This window comes from Odocoileus virginianus, chromosome 7 (assembly GCF_023699985.2).
Source record: "Odocoileus virginianus isolate 20LAN1187 ecotype Illinois chromosome 7, Ovbor_1.2, whole genome shotgun sequence".
Lineage (NCBI taxonomy): Eukaryota > Metazoa > Chordata > Mammalia > Artiodactyla > Cervidae > Odocoileus > Odocoileus virginianus.
Window position 1 is genome coordinate 7,949,914 of NC_069680.1, and position 19,480 is coordinate 7,969,393.

General features: G+C 39.6%; 1 protein-coding gene across 6 annotated transcripts in view; it reads left to right on the top strand.

The window, feature by feature from the left end:
• CFAP58 (cilia and flagella associated protein 58) overlaps positions 1–19,480 on the top strand; it is a 121,700-nt gene that overhangs the window by 21,584 nt on the left and 80,636 nt on the right. For all 6 annotated transcript variants that reach the window (XM_070470137.1, XM_070470138.1, XM_070470139.1 and 3 more), the window contains 6 exons: positions 1,608–1,889; positions 3,880–4,028; positions 7,429–7,585; positions 8,482–8,676; positions 10,673–10,810; positions 15,512–15,671. In XM_070470137.1, the coding sequence (XP_070326238.1) occupies positions 1,608–1,889; positions 3,880–4,028; positions 7,429–7,585; positions 8,482–8,676; positions 10,673–10,810; positions 15,512–15,671 (1,081 nt within the window). The remainder of the gene's footprint in view (positions 1–1,607; positions 1,890–3,879; positions 4,029–7,428; positions 7,586–8,481; positions 8,677–10,672; positions 10,811–15,511; positions 15,672–19,480) is intronic.

Consider the following 19,480-nt stretch of genomic DNA (forward strand, 5'->3'; position numbering starts at 1 on the left):
CCCCCCCCCACTTTTTTACTGAGATATGATTGACATGTAGCATTGTATTAGTTTTAGGTGTATAACATAATGATTTGATATATGTGTGTGTGTGTGCTAAGTCGCTTCAGTCGTGTCTGACTCTTTTTGATCCCATGGACTGTGGCCCACCAGACTCTTCTCTCCACGGGATTCTCCAGGAAACAATACTAGAGTGAGTTGCTATGCCCTCCTCCAAGGGAACTTCCCAATCCAGAGATTGAACCCATGTCTCCTGTAGCTCCTGCGTTACTGGTGGATTCTTTATCCCTGAGCTACCAGGGAAGTCCAAGAATACTGGAATGGGTTGATATTCCCTTCTCCAGGGAATCTTCCTAACCCAGGTGTTGAATCTGGGTCTCCCACATTGTAGACAGATTCTTTACCATCTGTGCCACCAGAGAAGCCCCCTTGATTTATGTATACAGTTTGAAGTCATTACCACAATGAGTTTAGTTAACATCGATCACCCCACATAATTATAAAAATTCCTCCCTTCTTAAAGAATAAGGACACTAGTCGTATGGTATTAGGACCCACCCTACTCCAGTATGACCTCAACCTAATTGTATATGCCATGACTCTATTTCCAAATAAAGTCACATTCACAGTTACTGGGGGTTAGAACTTCAGCATACCTTTCTCTGCTGCTGCTGCTAAGTCGCTTCAGTTGTGTCCTTTCTCTAGGGTACACAATTCTGCCCATAACACTAGGGAAATATGAATTCTTATATAACTAAATCCTGGTCCTCATCTAAGTCAGACTTGCTTGAATTACATCTGTATGCTTTTATTTTAAATAATTTGCTGCCCAGCTAATCATGGAAAGCAAATGTGGAGAAAGCCCATGATCGTTGCCCAGGGGGCATTTCAAAATTGTTGTGGAGATGAACTAGGCTAATTTTTGAAGGGGTAAAAATGATGGAGTATTTTAAAATAAAATGCTCTACATTCTGGACAGGTTTCATTGTAAGTGTGATTTCATGGTATCTATGTTATGTCTGACCTCAGCATGCTGTGGCTTCCCTCTGCAGTCCTGGGGATGGTAAGAAGCAGGCTTAGAATAATCATTAATAGCTCTGATATTTTTGAGTATCTACCATTTGCCAGGCACTTGGTTAAGTGTTTAATGTGAATTATCCCATCTAATCTAATCCTTAGCACTATGTGGGAGGAAATATTAAGAAATATTATTATTCTTATGCTTATGTATACATATATGCAGAATGCTTATGCTCATTCAGTCGTGTCCGACTCTTTGCAACCCTATGGACTGTAGCCTGCCAGGCTCCTCCATCCATGGGATTCTCCAGACAAGAATACTGAAGTGGGTTTCCATGTCCTCCGCCAGGTTATCTTCCCGACCCAGGGGACAAACCAGTGTCTCCTGAGTCTCCTTCGTTGGCAGGTGGATTCTTTACCACTGGAGAAGCCCATGTATAATGCAGACCTTCATATAAATCACCTGCTTATCAGTACCTTTTATTTTGCTTGTTCGAAGGTCTTATTCATGGGTAATAGCAGTCATTCCTGAATAGTGATGAGGTAAATATTGCAATCTTCATTCTCATCTTTGACTTTTTGAACAGGAAAAGGCTGAAAAGCTAGTGCTGGAGGAAACTGCATATGAAGAAATCGAAAGGGATTTTCAGGAGGTTCTCAATGAACTCTCAGGGGACAGAAGTTTGGAGAAATTTAAGGTTGAATATGAGAAGCTTCATGCCGTCATGAAAAAGTCTTATGACAATGAAAAGCGTCTGATGGCCAAGTGCAGAGAGCTGAACGCGGAGATCGTGGTTAATTCTGCTAAGGTCGCCACTGCCCTGAAGCTCTCTCAGGATGATCAGACCACCATCGCATCCCTGAAGAAGGTCAGTCATCTTCTAGAAAAGGAACCATGGCGAGCTGCCATAAATGCATCTTTAAATCCCATCTTTAAAACATCATCCTTTCATTATATTGGCAGCTCTGGGCTGTAGTAAAAGAGTTATTAAGTAAAAATTTACATGATTTATGTATTCATTAAACCTAGGGAATAATGAAAATTTTGAAAATTTATGAAATTTTATGAAAAATAATGAAAATTTTCATTTTCGAAGAAAATAGCTTGCTTGAGTGAATTTCACCATGTAGAAAATAATGTAGAGCCTTACTGACTTGGTTCTAGGAAATACTGGGTTAGCAAAAGCATTTGGCCATAAGTAAGTGTAATATTAGGAATGTCAGTATCTCTTGTTTGAAGAAAGATAGGTATTTAAATACCTTATGATGATAGCTTGTTAAAGATATTTTCATATTCCTATTTTTTCCAATATTTTGGGAGAGATTACCGTGAGAATTTCCATATGGTAGTTTTTGTGATCTTTTCTCTTATCCCCCTTTTGCTTCTGCAATGATTGTCCCAGTTTCTCATAATGGGAGAACAGGGATTCAGTCTGGAGGAGTGGTTATTGAGGAAGTATGGCTTTATTTTACACTTTATTTTTTCATCCTTAAGTATGTTACATTGTTTTGAAGGTGAAACGCAAACGTTCCTTGTAGATTGTAGGGTGGTAAGAGGTTAGGATATTTTATTTTATAATTGAAACCCTAGTGCTGAAAAATAATCACAAAATGTTTAGATAATTCCCTTGATATCATACAGTTAAACGTACCCCAATTTTTTCAGTGTCTTTCTCTCTCTATTGTTATTTTCTTCTAATCTTTGCAGGAATACCAATATAAGAAGGCTTTAAATCATTTTATGATGAGAACTCCCTCCCACTTTTTAGTGTAAATTAAAAAACTGGAAATTAAAGTCATGAATTGACTAAAATATAATTGGTGAAATTGCCTCAGACAGAACTTCATAAATCATATTTTCATTTAAATATCTTTCTTTTGTTTTGCTGAAAATAGTACAGAAAAAAATATCCCATCAAAACATTTTGTTTTGAATCACTTAAATTTATGTGCTGCAGTTACCCAAGAATCATCTCTTTCTAATGTAATGGGATGAATTTATTTAATTAAATACTTTCTTCCACTCATTTTATTCCTTGTCACAAAAAAGTAAAATATCTTCGCCTTAAACATATAGATTCTTATTTGTGTGAAAGGGCTCATATTCCACTTGATGAAATTTTGCAAGAAAATTAAGTGGTAGGGCAAAACTCAAGTCTGTTGCAACATTTACTGTCCTTCATCCATGTACTCTAAAGCCTGTGATTCTCTTTTAAGTATTTCTGTTAGTATTCCACAATGCATTCAAAATAGTATTGCTTTTCCCCTACAAGCATTCAACGAGAAGGCCTAGGCTTGGGTTTCTGGAAATGGGAATTATCAAGGCTGTCGTGTACAATTAGGTGACAGTCAAGGCCTCATTTCTACAGATGGCTCTAAAGTTCGCATTGCCATCATTTAGGGCCTGAGGGCAAAACTTATTCTTAATATGAAATTTATGAAGAGCTTCACATTTAGGACTTGGATCCAAGACCATTCCTTTTTTTCTATAGGACATCTGGACTTGGAAAGCATATAAACTTTCATTTTAGATTTTGTAAACATCTCTTAACATCTTTATTAGAAATAATCCCACTAATTCTAGCAACTCTTGCAGTATGTGAACCCTGTAACTACATTCACCTACACAAGAGAAAATATCCTTTGCCAGTTTCCATCTTTAAAACAGCTCCTCAATATTGACTAACTCATGCCAAGAAATGCAGTAAGTCAATATACATTTAATACATAGTGTATAAGGTATAATCTTCTGTTCCTGTAAATGACTTATATATTGTACTTATTATTCTAAATATTCAATTTATGTTGCATCTGGAACCTAGTTTGGTTTTTCTCACTGATATCCTGTGGCTCATCTAGGAAATTGAAAAGGCCTGGAAGATGGTGGATTCAGCCTATGATAAAGAGCAGAAGGCAAAGGAGACGATTCTTGCCCTGAAAGAGGAAATCGTGAACCTAACCAAACTAGTCGAGCAAGGGTCTGGACTTTCCATGGACCAAGATAGCAAGTAGGTCATTTTACTTTTGCACAGGCCCCCTTCTTCAACAGACAGCCTGGGGCTTGCTGGTTCTTTGTGAACATAAGACACTTGCTTGTTGGGTTCCCAGAGATAGTTTCTTGTTTATTACTGCATTTTTCTTTTTCTTTTTAATACTCCCTTTTTCCACACCCAAGAACTTCATTTTTTTCTTTTTTAAATAAAAATATTCTTTTTTAAAAACATTTATTTATTTATTTGGCTGCTCTGGGTCTTAGTTGCAACATGTGAACTCTTTAGCTGTGGTATGTGGGAACTAGTTCACTGACCAGGGATCAAACCTGGACTCCCTGCATTGGGAGTGCAGAGTCTTAGCCATTGGACCACCAGGGAAGTCCCCTCAGGACTAATTTGTGGTTTTATCAAGCTTCTGGCTCTATAAAATCAGCGATACAGTTTGAAAATGAGTAAAGATTTTAAGTTTATTTCTATGAAACTTGTATGGAATGGAAATGGCTGACTTTCTACTCAGATTCCCAGCCCCTCCCAAACATCCTTTGACCCATGACTAGCTGTATCACCATCCTTCCTACTTCCTCAGGGTCTAGGCCAGAAAACAGTTTGCTCTTCACACCTGTTACCCCTCCATCCCTTAAAGTTTTGTCTTTTTGACTCAGTCTTCTAAGCATACTTCATTCTTCCCCTCCTCCCCATCACCACTGGGTCCCCCATTCTCTGCAGGATTTGGCAGCAGACTCCTAACTGTTCTCTCTGCCTTCAAGGAGACATCTCCCCTCTTTACCATCTTTCATACTAGACTTATGCTTCTCAAACATGTACTACTACATGCTTCTATTGCCAACACGTCTTCCCAGTGCACCAGGCCCGAGCACTTGTCTCATGCACCCAACCTGGGCTGGTGATCTGTTTCACCCCAGATAATATACATGTTTCAATGCTGTTCTCTTGAAACATCCCACCCTCGCCTTCTCCCAGAGTCCACAAGTCTGTTCTATACATCTGAGTCTCTTTTTCTGTTTTGCATATAGGGTTATCGTTACCATCTTTCTAAATCCCATATATATGTGTTAGTATACTGTAATGAAGACCAAAGTCTTGAATATACAAAGCCGTTCGTAGATCTGCCCCAGTCAGCCTTGCTAGACTTGCATCCAGCAGCACCATGCTTGCCCACGTCTCAGCAGCACCTTGCTTGCCCACGTCTCTATGCATTTGGCCATACTGTTTTCCATGCCATGGATCTCTTTTCTTCGCTTCTCCACACAGTAAACAACTATTCATCCTTCAAGACCCATCTTGAACAGCATCTTAACTTTATCACCATCAGCTTCTCTATTCCAGCCTCGCCCCTAGCCCCAGACCTAATGACCAGGCAGAGGAGCCATTCTGTTCCCTGTTTTCCGTAGGACCCGATAGTTCATGCTTGTGCTCAGTCATGCCTGACTCTTTGTGACCCCATGGACTGTAGCCTGTCAGGCTGCTCTGTCCATGGGTTTATCCTGGCAAGAATACTAGAGTGGGCTGCCATTTCCTCCTCCAGGGGATCTTCCCGATCCAGGAATTGAATCCATGTCTCCTGTGGCTCCTGCATGGGCAGGCAGATTCTTTGCCACCTGAGCCAGGTGGGAACCCTGTCGTAGGACCCAATATTTCCCTCAAAGATGGCACTTATCATGTTGTACTTAAATGATTTGCACTTCTCTGCGCATTAAGCTGTAAACTCCTTGAAGGAAAAAAGCTATCTTGACCTTCCCTCTATGAACCTAACACTCTGCAGGGCATGCAAAACCTTGCATTAATTAATGAACGAGGAATGAGCATGCACTTCCTTAGGCATCCTTGACAATGTTTACCTGCTGCCTAGGTTTCCTATGCTTTCTAGATACATTTATCCTATGTTGATAGGTTCTAAATGCAGGAGGGACTAGGAAAAATAAACAGAAGATGTGGTGTTCATAATGACTCCGTTTTCTTGTTAAAGAAGTCACATACAATCAGAGTAGCTATTGAAGAGCAACATGAGGCAGCTGATTTCGTTAGGAGGATTTTTAATGAAAATTAGAACATGATGAGTAGGAGGGCTGATGAAAGAATCCAGCTTGCATTTTATCTTCCACAGTGTACTTAGATGTAGCGGTCTGTCTTTGCAGTAACCTTAGAATTCCAGATCGTCTTTTTGGAGAAGAGTTAGTGATTTTGAGGGTTCCTTATTAAACAATCATATCAAAGGGTGGTCAATACATATTATCCAGTCACTGTGCTTCCAATAGTCATTTGATGACTGTCAGCTACAAGCATCTTAAATGCAAGTTCTCTGGTTCCTTAGCTCTAAAGTAGCTGCCTTGTTCTAGATGAATTCTGCTATAGAGGTCTTATCAGACACAGTTTTTCTACTTTCAAAATGCTAATTCTGAAGAAAGTCATGCCAAGTCATATGTAATTGTTTTTGAAATGCTGAGGTAACTGGTTTACAATTTATATCAACAAATATTACCACGTACCCTCCCAAAGGGTTTCCTAGGTGGTAAAGAACCTGCCTGCTAGTGCAGGAGACATAAGAGATGCTGGTTCAATCTCTGGGTCGGGAAGATCCCCTGGAGGAGGGCATGGCAGTCCACTCCAGTATTCTTACCTGGAGAATCCCATGAACAGAGGAACCTGGCAGGCTACAGTCCATAGCGTTGCACAGAGTCGGACACAACTCTAGTGACCTAGCAGGCATGCACACATCCTCCCAAAACTGGCATCACTAGTCATTGGCCAAATTTTGTTCTTGGGAATGTTTTATTTGGTATGTCCCTTCGGGAGAAATGAATCTCATGAGTGAATGAATAAAAAACTGACAATGTGTATTGTTTGCTTACGTTTTTGCTTCATTTTAGACTTTATAGCTGTGGTTATAGCTTTCCAGTGAATATATTAAGCAAATAATTTCCTAAATTGACATCTCCTTAGGGTTAATTACAAGAGCTAACAATAGCTCTTGTTAACTATAGTTTTATCGTAACAAATTCAAATACAACAGGAACATGGGAAGTCAGAAGTAAAAATCAGCCTGTCAACTCTTCCACTTTAAACTTCATTCCTCAGAGATAACTGGTTATCAGTTTGGTGCCTAATCTTGATTTCTATAAAAATGCCTATAGCACACACACATGGATTGTAATTGCTTAAAAAACAAGAAAAGGAATCATATTATGCATATTATTAGTGGAACGTCTTCTTTTTCCAGTTAACAACTGACAAATAGCTCCCATGTCAGAGATAAAGATCTCTCTTTCACACTTGAATAGTGTTGATCCTTGACTGGAAGTCTTTCCCATGAAAAGGAGTTCAGAGGATGATAAACAGGAGCTCTGAGCAGATGGCTGTGGCTGGTAAGTCTGACTCCCGTGTTCTTCTCTCGTAGTATCCGGGACTTGCTGAAGTTCAAAGAAGAGGTGACAAAGGAGCGAGACCAGCTGTTGTCAGAAGTGGTGAAATTACGAGAGTGCTTAGCTCAGACCATTGAACAGCAGCAGGAAATGGAGCGGTCCAGGGAAGAGGCGGAGCAGACCCTCAGTCAGGTCTGCTCTGAACACGGGGAGAAAGATGAAGAAACATCACCTTCCAGAGGAGCTTTTGTCCTTCCCGTCTCCCTTCCCGTCTTGTTCCTCTCTCTCATTTACCCCGCTGTGCCCCAGATAAGGCATCCATGGTTCTGCTTGTTTCTCTGGTTTGTTTTTGCAAGAGCAGTTTTAATTTGAGTCATTCTCCTCAATAGTCTTTGCCTGAGAAGTCACCAAGACAGGGCACTGCTTACATTTCTGGCCCAAGAAGGGCCTGTGACAGCCAGGATGCCCTGCCTCTGGGGATGGTGGAAGCAGTTCCCCTGGCCTTTCTCCTTTGTGAGGAAGCCATCAAGCTGAATCCTTCCATACACTTTGCTATAAAGCCAGAGGTCAAATAGATAGTACACAAATGCAAACTTCTGGAGAATAACAGGAGACTCCTCCTGTTATAATCCTCCTGAGATAAGATAATGACTTTTCATAGAACCTGGCAATCATGATAAAACTATACAGTACTGTGTTTAGCAGTATTCAGGACTCATGGAAAACACATTTTCATATTTAGGGTAGCTGGCTACATTTTATTTTGTTTTGATGGAGAGTTGGATGAATTCTTTCCATGTTTGACCTCCCCAGAACTCTGGGATTGTATATTTAATTGGACTTTATACGTTTCTTTGTGGATTTGTTCCCGCCATCAGGGTATACATTTGGTGCCGAGGCTCTGAAAAACAATACAGAATATTCTTGAAAAGTTTGACCATTGGGGTTCAAAGATGACTCCTACAGGAGAAATACTACTGAAAAATCACTGCCCTGAAAATATCCAAGACAGGGAGAAGCTCAGCTTGTTGACACTCGTCCTGGAGAGGGGCTCATCTCTTCCCTGCCTGTCCTTTCTGTGCCCATAGTTCCAACAAGAAATCCAGCAACGTCAGAATGAAGCTTCACGGGAGACCCGGAAGAAAGAAAAACTAGAGAAGGAGCTCAGGCAGATTCAGACGGACATGGACAGCAGGCAGACGGAAATCAAGGCACTGCAGCAGTACGTTCAGAAGAGCAAGGACGAGCTTCAGAGGCTGGAGCAGCAGCTGAAAGAGCAGAAGGTGGGCTGGGCAGGGCTGCCCTGTGGGGCCTGGCCAGAGGTGATGCTTGAATTTCCTCTGGAAAGCAGCAAGTCCCTTCTCTATGGATGTTGATGGATGTTGGTAACACAACACGCAGCACTGTGTTTGGTCTTTGAATGACACTGATGGTAGATACGTCCTCCCCTGTCCTCTGCCCTCTCCCCGCCCGCCCCCCACCCCCACCACCATACTCCAACAGGTTAATCTCTTTTTACCATTTTATTGATGTATAACATAACACATAGAAAAGTGTGTAAGTCACAGGTGTACAGCTTGATGAATTTTCTGCCCTTGAACACATCTTGGACACGGGTATCCAGCCTGGGAGAAACAGCTTTGCAGGAGCCTCCTTGTTTTGTGCCCCCTCCCAGTACAAAGGTCAGCTCTCTTCCGAGTTCTGAGCAGGCATTAGTTTTGCCTGCTTCTGTACTTTACAGAAAGGAAATCAAACAGGACGTACTCTTTGGTGTCTAATGTCTTTCTCCTCATATCGTGTTTGTGAAATTCATTTATGTTATTGCCACAGTTATAGAACCACACTGTCTAATGTGGTAGCTAACCACATACGGCTATTTACATGTAAATTATTTAAAATCAAGTAAAATAAAAAATTCGGTTCTTCAGTCCCACCAGTTCAAGTGCTCATAGCCACATGGGACTAGTAGATACGCAGAAGAGAGAACATTTAGTTCATTGCAGAAAGTTCTATTGGACAGAGCATTCCAGCTTGTAAATATAACATGATTTATTTTTAACATGCTTATTTTTAAGTTTCAAGTTTGGAAAACCACACATGCTAAATATGATACTTTTCTAACATTTCCTCTCTAGTAACAGTTTAAGGTAACACAAATACTAATCTGTCTTTTCTAATTGCTTAAAGAACCAATTCATGTAACTGAAAAAAATCATTTCTTGAAAGTATGTTCTTTTCAGAAGTTTCCAAACTATTTTTCAAGCCATCCAGCATTTTTCTACTTAAAAAATTAGATATTAGAGCACATTCATCAGTTGCTTTATTAATTTTACATAAAGCCAGATGTCAAGTAGATAATATGTGATGTGTAATATCCATGAGAACAACATGAGGCTTTCTTTGATTATGAAAACCTTTCTTTGAGAGGTTTTTGGTCACCATAAAACAATAGTCAGGACCCGTGGAAAAGCTTATTTAGTCCTTATTGATGGGAAGTTGGATGGATTCTTTCTGTATTTAACTTTTGCTTGAATGGAAGTTAATTGGAATAAGTGTTTTCTAAACTATCTTCTCACCCTTTTCCCCCCTTTAACCTTTTTGATATCCCTTCATCTCCCCAGTATTTTCCCAACAGAAATGACCTCCCAAAATATGTGTGTTTATAAATATGTATTTATGAAACCATATCTTCTCAGGATAGTCAAGGTAAGGAAGAGGAAAATCAAACTGACTCTGAAGTCAGGCAGTTATAAATCATTCCACTACTGTTCCACAGTTTTGACTTAAGTTGGATTAAGGAGAATTGTCTCTTGTGTTGATGTTTAGTGAAAGGTTCTGTTCACGAAAATATCATAGGCATGTTAATGCAGGATTTGCTTCTGAAGATGTAGCTTCTGAGCCCCATAGCCGATAAAGCCTGCTTGAATCTCTAGCTCATTTGCAATGATTATAGCAATTGTTGCGTATGCGAAGCCTGCCAAATGGCAAACAGGCATTAAAATATTTATCCACCACCTGTGAACAAGACTTCCCAAGGCTCCCAGAAAAAAAAAAAAAATTATGCTCTCTGTGTTATTCATTAGAAGGCATCATTTCCCTCAGCCATTCAGCAGTCATCGTATTTGAGTGCATTTGTGCTTTCACTGGGGAGCAAGAACCATTTCTGCAAAGATGAAAAAATGGGTGGTTGCCTTGCCTTTCCCAGGAGGTCTGCATGGCCTCCTGTGTGGGTATGCAGCCCCTGTAAAAGCATTAACCAGCTTGTTCTGCATCTTTCAGATACTTAATGAGAGAGCCGCAAAGGAGCTGGAGCAGTTTCAGATGAGAAATGCTAAACTTCAGCAAGAGAACGAACAGCACAGTTTGGTTTGTGAGCAGCTATCCCAAGAAAACCAGCAGAAGGCGTTGGAGCTCAAAGTAAACTCTCAGTGACATATCTGTTCCTTGGCGCGCTCTTTTTCATTCCCTATTAGTATAAATACGGGTTGATCGCTGCTGTTGGGAGCCCTTGGTTGCATAACCTGCATTAGCCTTGGTCCATCAGAGGCAGGTGTAAACCTACAGTGATTGCTTTATGCCCAAAAGCAGTTTAATATAATAGCGTCCATTCTTAAAACATTGCAAAGCTGATTCTTGGTCATATGATTATGCAGATATTTTCCAAAGCGAGCTCAGATGTTCATCTCTCTAGTTCAGCCTTGCAAGTAACCAGTTGCCCAGAGCAAGAAACCAGTTACACATATGAGTGACAAAGAAGTCAGATTATATTTCACTGCTTGCATGGAATGGGAGGGGTGGGGGATGGACTGCTACTGTTTGGTGTCTACTCTTAGGACTGCAGAATCATGATTTTCACTTCTGTCCAGTGTAAATTTCAAGAATGGCCTCCCTTTGCTGAAGAGTGCTTGCAAATTAAGTTTGGATAACCATTTTATACTTGGATACATATTGTCTGCCTACATGCTTAGCAGAGTGGCTTTATGTTTATCAGCAGTTCTGAAAAATCCATAAACCTTATTCTAGTATTGTTAGAATACTCAGCAATGACTAATCACAAAAATACATTGATTCGAGTAGTAAATCTTAACAGTTTTTGTGTCACAGCCCCTTTTGGGAATCTGATAAAAGCATGTGTGTGCGTGCACACACACATACATACATACACACCCTTACTAATATTAGTACATCTTACATATTATTTTGCATGCTGTCTTAGAAATTTACAGAATTTTTCTGAAGTATCACTATCAGGTCTAGATTAATAACTACTGAATTAGAACATTTTATTTTTTAATTGAAAGAGATCTTAGATGAACTAATTTGAACCCCACAGGATCTGAGGCTGAGGAACATTTAAGCAGTCCAGAAAGGCTTGATTCACTCTTCTTTATGAGAATGCTCCAAGTTAAAGCAGAAATGAAATGACCGCTGAAGGCAAAATAATGTATTAGCCCCTAAGGTGAAATCAAAGTAAAAGTACTTAAGTCAATAATTCTCTCCTTTGGTAACATGCATGGGGCACCTTGAAAGATGGAATATTTTGTTATGAGATTCTAAACCCCTGGGATTCTGGTTCTAGCAGTGATCTGAGCATAATATGACCAGCTAAGTGCTGTCTCTTCATTGTCAAAACTGGGGATAATTGCTACTCTTTATTTTCAGAAAATCAACTAGTTTCTAAGAATGACAAATTAAAAAAAAATTCATAAAACTTGAAGTCCAGAGACAAAAATCTGGTGCTTTACTTTGCTAAAATTGTCATTCTGATACCTTTTGATATCGTGTAGACTTGCTCATTAATGCCACCCTGTCCTCCTGTCCATATGGACAGTCATAGACTAACGTTCTCTGCAGAAGTAGATGTTTTTCTGGAATTCTCTTGGTTTTTTTGTGATCCAACAGATGTTGACAATTTGATTTCTGGTTCCTCTGCCTTTTCTGAATCCAGCTTGTACATTTGTAAGTTCTCAATTCACATACTGTTGAAGCCTAGCTTGAAGGATTTTGAGCATTACTTTGCTAGCATGTGGAATGAGTGCAATTGTGTAGTAGTTTGAACATTCTTTGGCATTGCCCCTCTTTGGGATTGGAATGAAAACAGATGTTTTCCAGTCCTGTGGCCACTGCTGAGTTTTCCAAATTTGCTGGCATATTGAGTGCAGTACTTTCACAGCATCATCTTTTAGGATTTGAAATGGCTCAACTGGAATTCCATTGCCTCCACTAGCTTTGTTTGTAGTGATGCTTCCTTATGCCCACTTGACTTCACACTCTAGGCTGTCTGGTTCTAGGTGAGTATCATACTATTGTTGATTATCTGGGTTGTGAAGACTTTTTTGCGTAGTTCTTCTGTGTATTCTTGCCACCTCTTCTTAATATCTTCTGCTTCTGTTAGGCCCATACCATTTGTCATTTATTGTGTCCATCTTTGCATGAAATATTCCCTTGGTATCTCTAATTTTCTTGAAGAGATCTCTAGTCTTTCCCATTCTATTGTTTTCCTCTATTCCTTTGAAATTTTTCACTTAAAAAGACTTTTTTATCCTCCTTGCTGTTCTTTGGAATTCTATATTCAGGGTGTATCTTTCCTTTTCTCCTTTGCCTTTCATTTCTCTTCTTTTCATAGCTATTTGTAAGGCCTCCTCAGACAGCCGTTTTGCCTTTTTGCGTTTCTTTTTCTTGGGGATGGTTTTGATCTCTGCCTCCTGTACTGTGTTACAAACCTCTGTTCATAGTTCTACAGGCACTCTGTCTATCAGGTCTAATTCCTTGAATCTATTTGTCACTTCCACTGTACAATCATAAGGGATTTGATTTAGATCATACCTGAATGGCCTAATGGTTTTCCCTACTTTCTTCAATTTCAGTCTGAATTTTGCTGTAAGGAGTTCATGATCTGAGCCACAGTCAGCTCCTGGTCTTATTTTTGCTGACTGTATAGAGCTTCTCCATCTTTGGCTACAAAGAATATAATCAGTCTGATTTTTGTATTTACCATCTGGTGATGTCCATGTGTAGAGTTGTCTTGTGTTGTTGGAAGAGAGTGTTTGCTATGACCAGTGCATTCTCTTGGCAAAACTGTTAGCCTTTGGCCTGCTTCTTTCTGTACTCCAGGGCCAAACTTGCCTGTTACTCCAGGTATCTCTTGACTTCCTACTTTTGCATTCCAGTCCCCTATGATGAAAAGGACATCTTTTTATTGGTGTTAGTTCTAGAAGGTCTTGTAGGTCTTCATATAATTGTTCAACTTCAGCTTTTTCAGCATTAGTGGTTAGGTGGTTAGGCTATAGACTTGGGTTCCTGTGATGTTGAATGGTTTGCCTTGGAAAGGAACCAAGATTATTCTGTCGTTTTTGAGATTGCACTCAAGTACTGCATTTTGGACTCTTTTGTTGACTATAAGGGCTACTCCATTTCTTCTAAGGGATTTTTGCCTACAGTAGTAGATATAATGACCATCTGAATCATATTGCCAAAATCCACTGGATCATAGAAAAAGTGCAAGAATTCCAGAAAAACATAATTAGCCTCCAACTAATAAAAATAAATGAAAAAACAGAAAACAGAAAAATGTCTACTTCTGTTTCATTGATTATGCTAAAGCCTTTGAGTGTATGGATCACAACAAATTGTGGAAAATTCTTAAAGACATCTTACCTGCTTCCTGAGAAACTTGTATGCAGGTCAAGATGCAACAGTTAGAACCAGATATGGAACAATGGACTGGTTCCAATTGGAAAAGGATTACATCAAGGCTGTATATTGTCACTCTGCTTATTTAACTTACATGCAGACTACATCATACGAAATGCCAGGCTGAGTGAAGCACAAGCTGGAATCAAGATTGCCAGGAGAAATATCAATAACCTCAGATATGCAGATGACACCACCCTTATGGCAGAAAGCGAAGACAAACTAGAGTCTCTTGATGAAGGTTGAAGAAGAGAGTGAAAAAGCTGGCTTAAAACTCAATGTTCGAAAAATGAAGATCATGACATACGGTCCCATCACTTCATGGCAATAGATGGGGACACAATGGAAACAGTGACAGACTTTATTTTCTTGTGGCTCCAAAATCACTGCACATGGGGACTGCAGCCATGAAATTAAAAGATGCTTGCTCCTTGGAAGAAAAGCTATGATAAACCTAGACAGTGTATTAAAAAGCAGAGACATTACTTTGCTAACAAAGGTCCATCTAGTCAAAGCTATGATTTTTCCAGCAGTCATGTATGGATGTGAGAGCTGGACAATAAAAAAGGCTGAGTGCTGAAGAATTGATGCTTTCAGACTGTGATGCTGAAGAGTCCTTTGGAGAGCAAGGTGATCATACCAGTCAATCTTAAAGAAAACCAACCCTGAATACTCATTGGAAAGACTGATACTGAAGATGAAGCTCCAGTACTTCACCAAGTATTCACCTGATGCAAAGAGCTGACTCATTGGAAAATACCCTGATGCTGGGAAAGATTGAAGGCAGGAGAAGGGGACGACGGAGGATGAGATGGTTGGATGGCATCACTGACTCAATGGACATGAGTTTGAGCAAACTCTGGGAAATAGTGAAGGACAGGGAAGCCTGGCATGCTGCAGTCCATGAGGTTGCAAAGTGTCAGACATGACTGAGCTACTGAAGAACAAGACTAATGTACTTTGAGGAAGGGGAGAGTGCTTTTCTGTTGTGTGTAATTATTCCACAGTGGCAATGTGAATCCAAAAGACTGAATATTTTACAGCATGTTAATAACCTCCAAGAGAGATCAGTTTGTGAGTCTAAAAGTTGGTAATCAATACAACATTTGTACATAAATTTCACACATTTATGATGCATACAACTGAGCATTCTTACATTGTTTGATTCAATGATTCAATGGTATCTTGAGACATCAGGTGTCTTTTTCGTTGTTTTTAGCTCATTTAACCATATATTTTATTTAGAGACTAGAGTTTTTCGATTTCTCTCAAAAACTACACAGTGTGTGTTTTGATTTAATCCCACAGAATAATTCTGCACTGACCTATAAAGAATGTTCTTCTATTGATTCTGAGTTTACCATCATCAATCACTGATCCTTTACTGACAAAGTATCCCTGGTAATCCTCTCTTACTAATTTCAGGCCAAAGAAGAAGAAGTCCATCAGATGCGCCTGGACATTGGGAAGCTCAACAAAATCAGAGAACAAATCCATAAGAAATTGCACCAGATTGAAGATCAAAAGGGAGAAGTGGAGCAGCACAAGGAAACCCTGAAAAATCAGATCTCGGGACTAGAGAGAGGTAAACCAAGAATTATTTTGTGTTTTGTTTTTATTAGATTATAAGCATTTCATTGATGACTTATGTCTTTTGACAACTCCATGTGTGTAAGCACAAACCATGAGAAATGAATTCAGTGAAACAACATTGAAACTAATAAGTAGATAATATGGAGGAGACACCATTTTGTATACCTTGAACTTTCTTACCTTAAGAAACTCTTCAACAGATTATGTTGAGCTCAAAGTATTGCTCAGTATTTGTCAATGAAGTAAGTAACAGCAGGAGACATAAGAGATGCTGGTTTGATCCCTGGGTTGGGAAGATCCCCTGCGCGAGCAAATGGCAACACACTTCAGTATTCTTCCCTGGAGAATCCCATGGACAGAGGAGCCTGGCCGGCTATGGTCCATAGGGTCACAAAGAGTCAGACACTACTGAAGTGACTTGGCACGCACGTATACTCTTAAGTCTGGGTTCTACATGATCTTTCCTTCAGTTTTCTTTTTCACAGAAGATACAGGAGAAATGAAACCTGACTATTCCCCATGAGCAGTATATGACACAATAGTGTACCCAGAATCAGCAAGACAAAAATAAATGGCTTCCAACTCCTTTCCTCTTACCATATGGCAAATTCCTATTCTACCGAACTATCACTTTGACCTGTGGAGGGAAAATTTAAGTGCCACAGGAGGCCAGGTAGTATAGAAACATCATTAAGGATACAGACGCTGAAGTCAGATGTGCCTCGGTTCAGATGCCACCTTCTCATTTAGCTTTTGGGGATGAAATGGCTAATATCTAGAAAGGACAGTGCCTAGCATGTAGTAAGTGCTTACTAAATGTCACCTATTATTATCCAGATATATTACTGCATATAAAAGTAATGAGAGAATGCTATCCCCTTCTGGAAAAGAATATAATTAAAAATATGGTATATACTAGTTAAAAATGGTATGGTAGAAATAGCTCAGAGACTTGGAGACAGAGGGATTGGGATTTGAATTCTGAGTGCCCCAGAAAATGTGAGGCAGGAACACCTCACTGAACTCAGCCATAACTCACTGACTGAGATGACATACCCAGAAGCATAAACGTATACATTGCCTCCCTAAAAGTTAAGTAAAATCTAGATCTCTAGATAAGATTATTAGAAATATTTGTCACTAAAGTCCCTGAGAAGTGCCAATATATTTCCTTCTAAGACATCGGAAACAATCTTTTACTGAGGCACAGTTGCAGTTGATATTGATCATTTCTCCACTTATGTACTCATTCAATAAATTGAGTCCATACTGTGTGCAGGCATTATGTTAGGCATTGGATGCATGGAGGTTCCTGCCCTCAGGATGCTTACAGTGTAGCATGAATCTGCAATCTAGTACCTTCAATGACAGATACACACACACACACACACAAAGGTAGAACTGGTAGAGCACATTTTGCAATTGGCTTCAGTCAGTCAGTTCAGTCGCTCAGTTGTGTCCAACTCTTTGCGACCCCATGAATCGCAGCACGCCAGGCCTCCCTGTCCATCACCAACTCCCAGAGTTTACTCAAACTCATGTCCATCGAGTTGGTGATTCCATCCAGCCATCTCACCCTCTGTTGTCCCCGTCTCCTCCTGCCCCCAATCCCTCCCAGCATCAAGGTCTTTTCCAATGAGTCAACTCTTCGCATGAGGTGGCCAAAGTATTTCAGCTTCAGCATCAGTCCTTCCAGTGAACACCCAGGACTGACTCCCTTTAGGATGGACTGGTTAGATCTCCTCGCAGTCCAAGGGAGTCTCAAGTCTTCTCCAACACCACAGTTCAAAAGCATCAATTCATCAGCACTCAGCTTTCTTCAAAGTCCAACTATCACATCCATACATGACCACTGGAAAAACCAGAGCCTTGAGTAGATGGACCTTTGTTGGCAAAGTAATGTCTCTGCTTTTTAATATGCTATCTCGGTTGGTCATAACTTTCCTTCCAAGCCATAAGCATCTTTTAATTTCATGGCTGAAATCACCATCTGCAGTGATTTTGGAGCCCCCAAAAATAAAGTTTGACACATTTTCCACTGTTTCCCCATCTATTTCCCATGAAGTGATGGGACCAGATGCCATGATCTTAGTTTTCTGAATGTTGAGCTTTAATTGGCTTAGTGAATTTCAAAAGCACTCCTATATTAAAATTTCTGTATTTTTGCAGGCAGTAGTTCTAAGCTGTGCAGAAAAAATTTCCCCATTAAGTATTGACCCCAATTCTTCATTCTTAAATCATGTTTAAAGAAGTCATCGTGCTCTCTCTTCTGGTTATTTTGTAGATCTCGTTAGCATCGTTATTTCTTCTTAGGGAGCACTTCCTTTTGATGTGCCCTATCAGACAGTGGCATTGCACATAATGGTTAGGAGCACGAGGCCCCCATATGTTATGATTTCCTGCCACAAAATCCAAGAAGTGAACTGAAAAATTGCCAGAACTAACAGGAGTTCAACAGGGTGGCAGGTTATAAAAGAAATATATAGATATCAATGGCTTTCTTTCCTACAAAGAATCAGTTACAATGTATGATGGAAGACCCCCCTTTCACAATAGCAACTAAAGTAATAAAATATCTATGAATAAAGTTACCAAAATATCTGTAAGACCTATATATATAAAACATTACAGAATTCTTTTGAGGGGTATAAAGGAAGACTTGAAAAATGGACCAATACACCAAGTTCCTGGATGAGAAAACTCAATATGATATAAATATAAATCTGTCCAAATTAATCTGCACATTTAGTATTTCCAATAAAAATTTCAGTGAGTTATGTTGCCTGGGACTTGAAAACTGGTTCTAGGGTTCCTCCAGAAGAATAAACAGGTGACAATAGCCATAAAATTCTGGAAAAGAAGAGTGAGAAGGGAGCATTAGCCTTTACCAGGTGTTTAAATGTATTATAAAGCTTTAGTAATCAAATAGTTTAGTGAAGATGTGTGAATAAACAGATCAATGGAAAAGATTGGAAAGGCTACAAAAAGACCCATGATTATCTTCTAAGATAAAGGTGTTGTTTCATAGCAGTGTGCAGTATGGATTATTTAAAAAATGATAGTAAGACAATAAACTACTTTTTGGGAAAAAAGGTCAAATGTAGGAATAGTAAAACCAAGATGGAGAGATTTAATGAAATCAAAGCTATTTATTTATTTATTTTTTAGCAACAAAAGACTCTATTGCTATTTAGTTGCTAAGTCGTGCCCAACTCTTTTGTGACTCCATGGACTGTAGCCTGTGAGGCTCCTCTGTCCATGGGATTTCTCAGGCAAGGATACTTGAGTGAGGTTGCCATTTCCTTCTCCAAGGGATCCTCTTGACCCAGGGATTGAACCTGTGTCTCCTGCATTGGCGGTAGATTCTTTAGCACTGAGCCACCAGAGAAGCCCCCAAAGACTCTGTATAAGAAGACAAATTGACTAAAATATTGCCAAAGAGTTAGTATCCTCGTTATTAATATATATAAGGTGCTCTTTCAAATTCACAAAAAGGTAAATAATTCATGAGAAAAATGGGCGGAAGGCTAGTGTGGGCAATTTGAAAAACAGAAAACAAATAATTGATCATGAAACATGAGAAAGTAGTCGACTTCACTACCAATTAAAGGTGTGTGAATTAAATATAGACATACTGGTTTAGGAAAAGCTATCAGGTTGTCAGAGATCAAGGAGAATGGTAATAACAGTTCTAGTTTGGGTGTGGATTTAAACTGCTATTAATTTTTGGAGAGAAAATTGGCAGCTGGAGAAAAAGGTCTTTAAAAAGAAAATCGCTCTTGATTCAAGGACTTCCTCTCC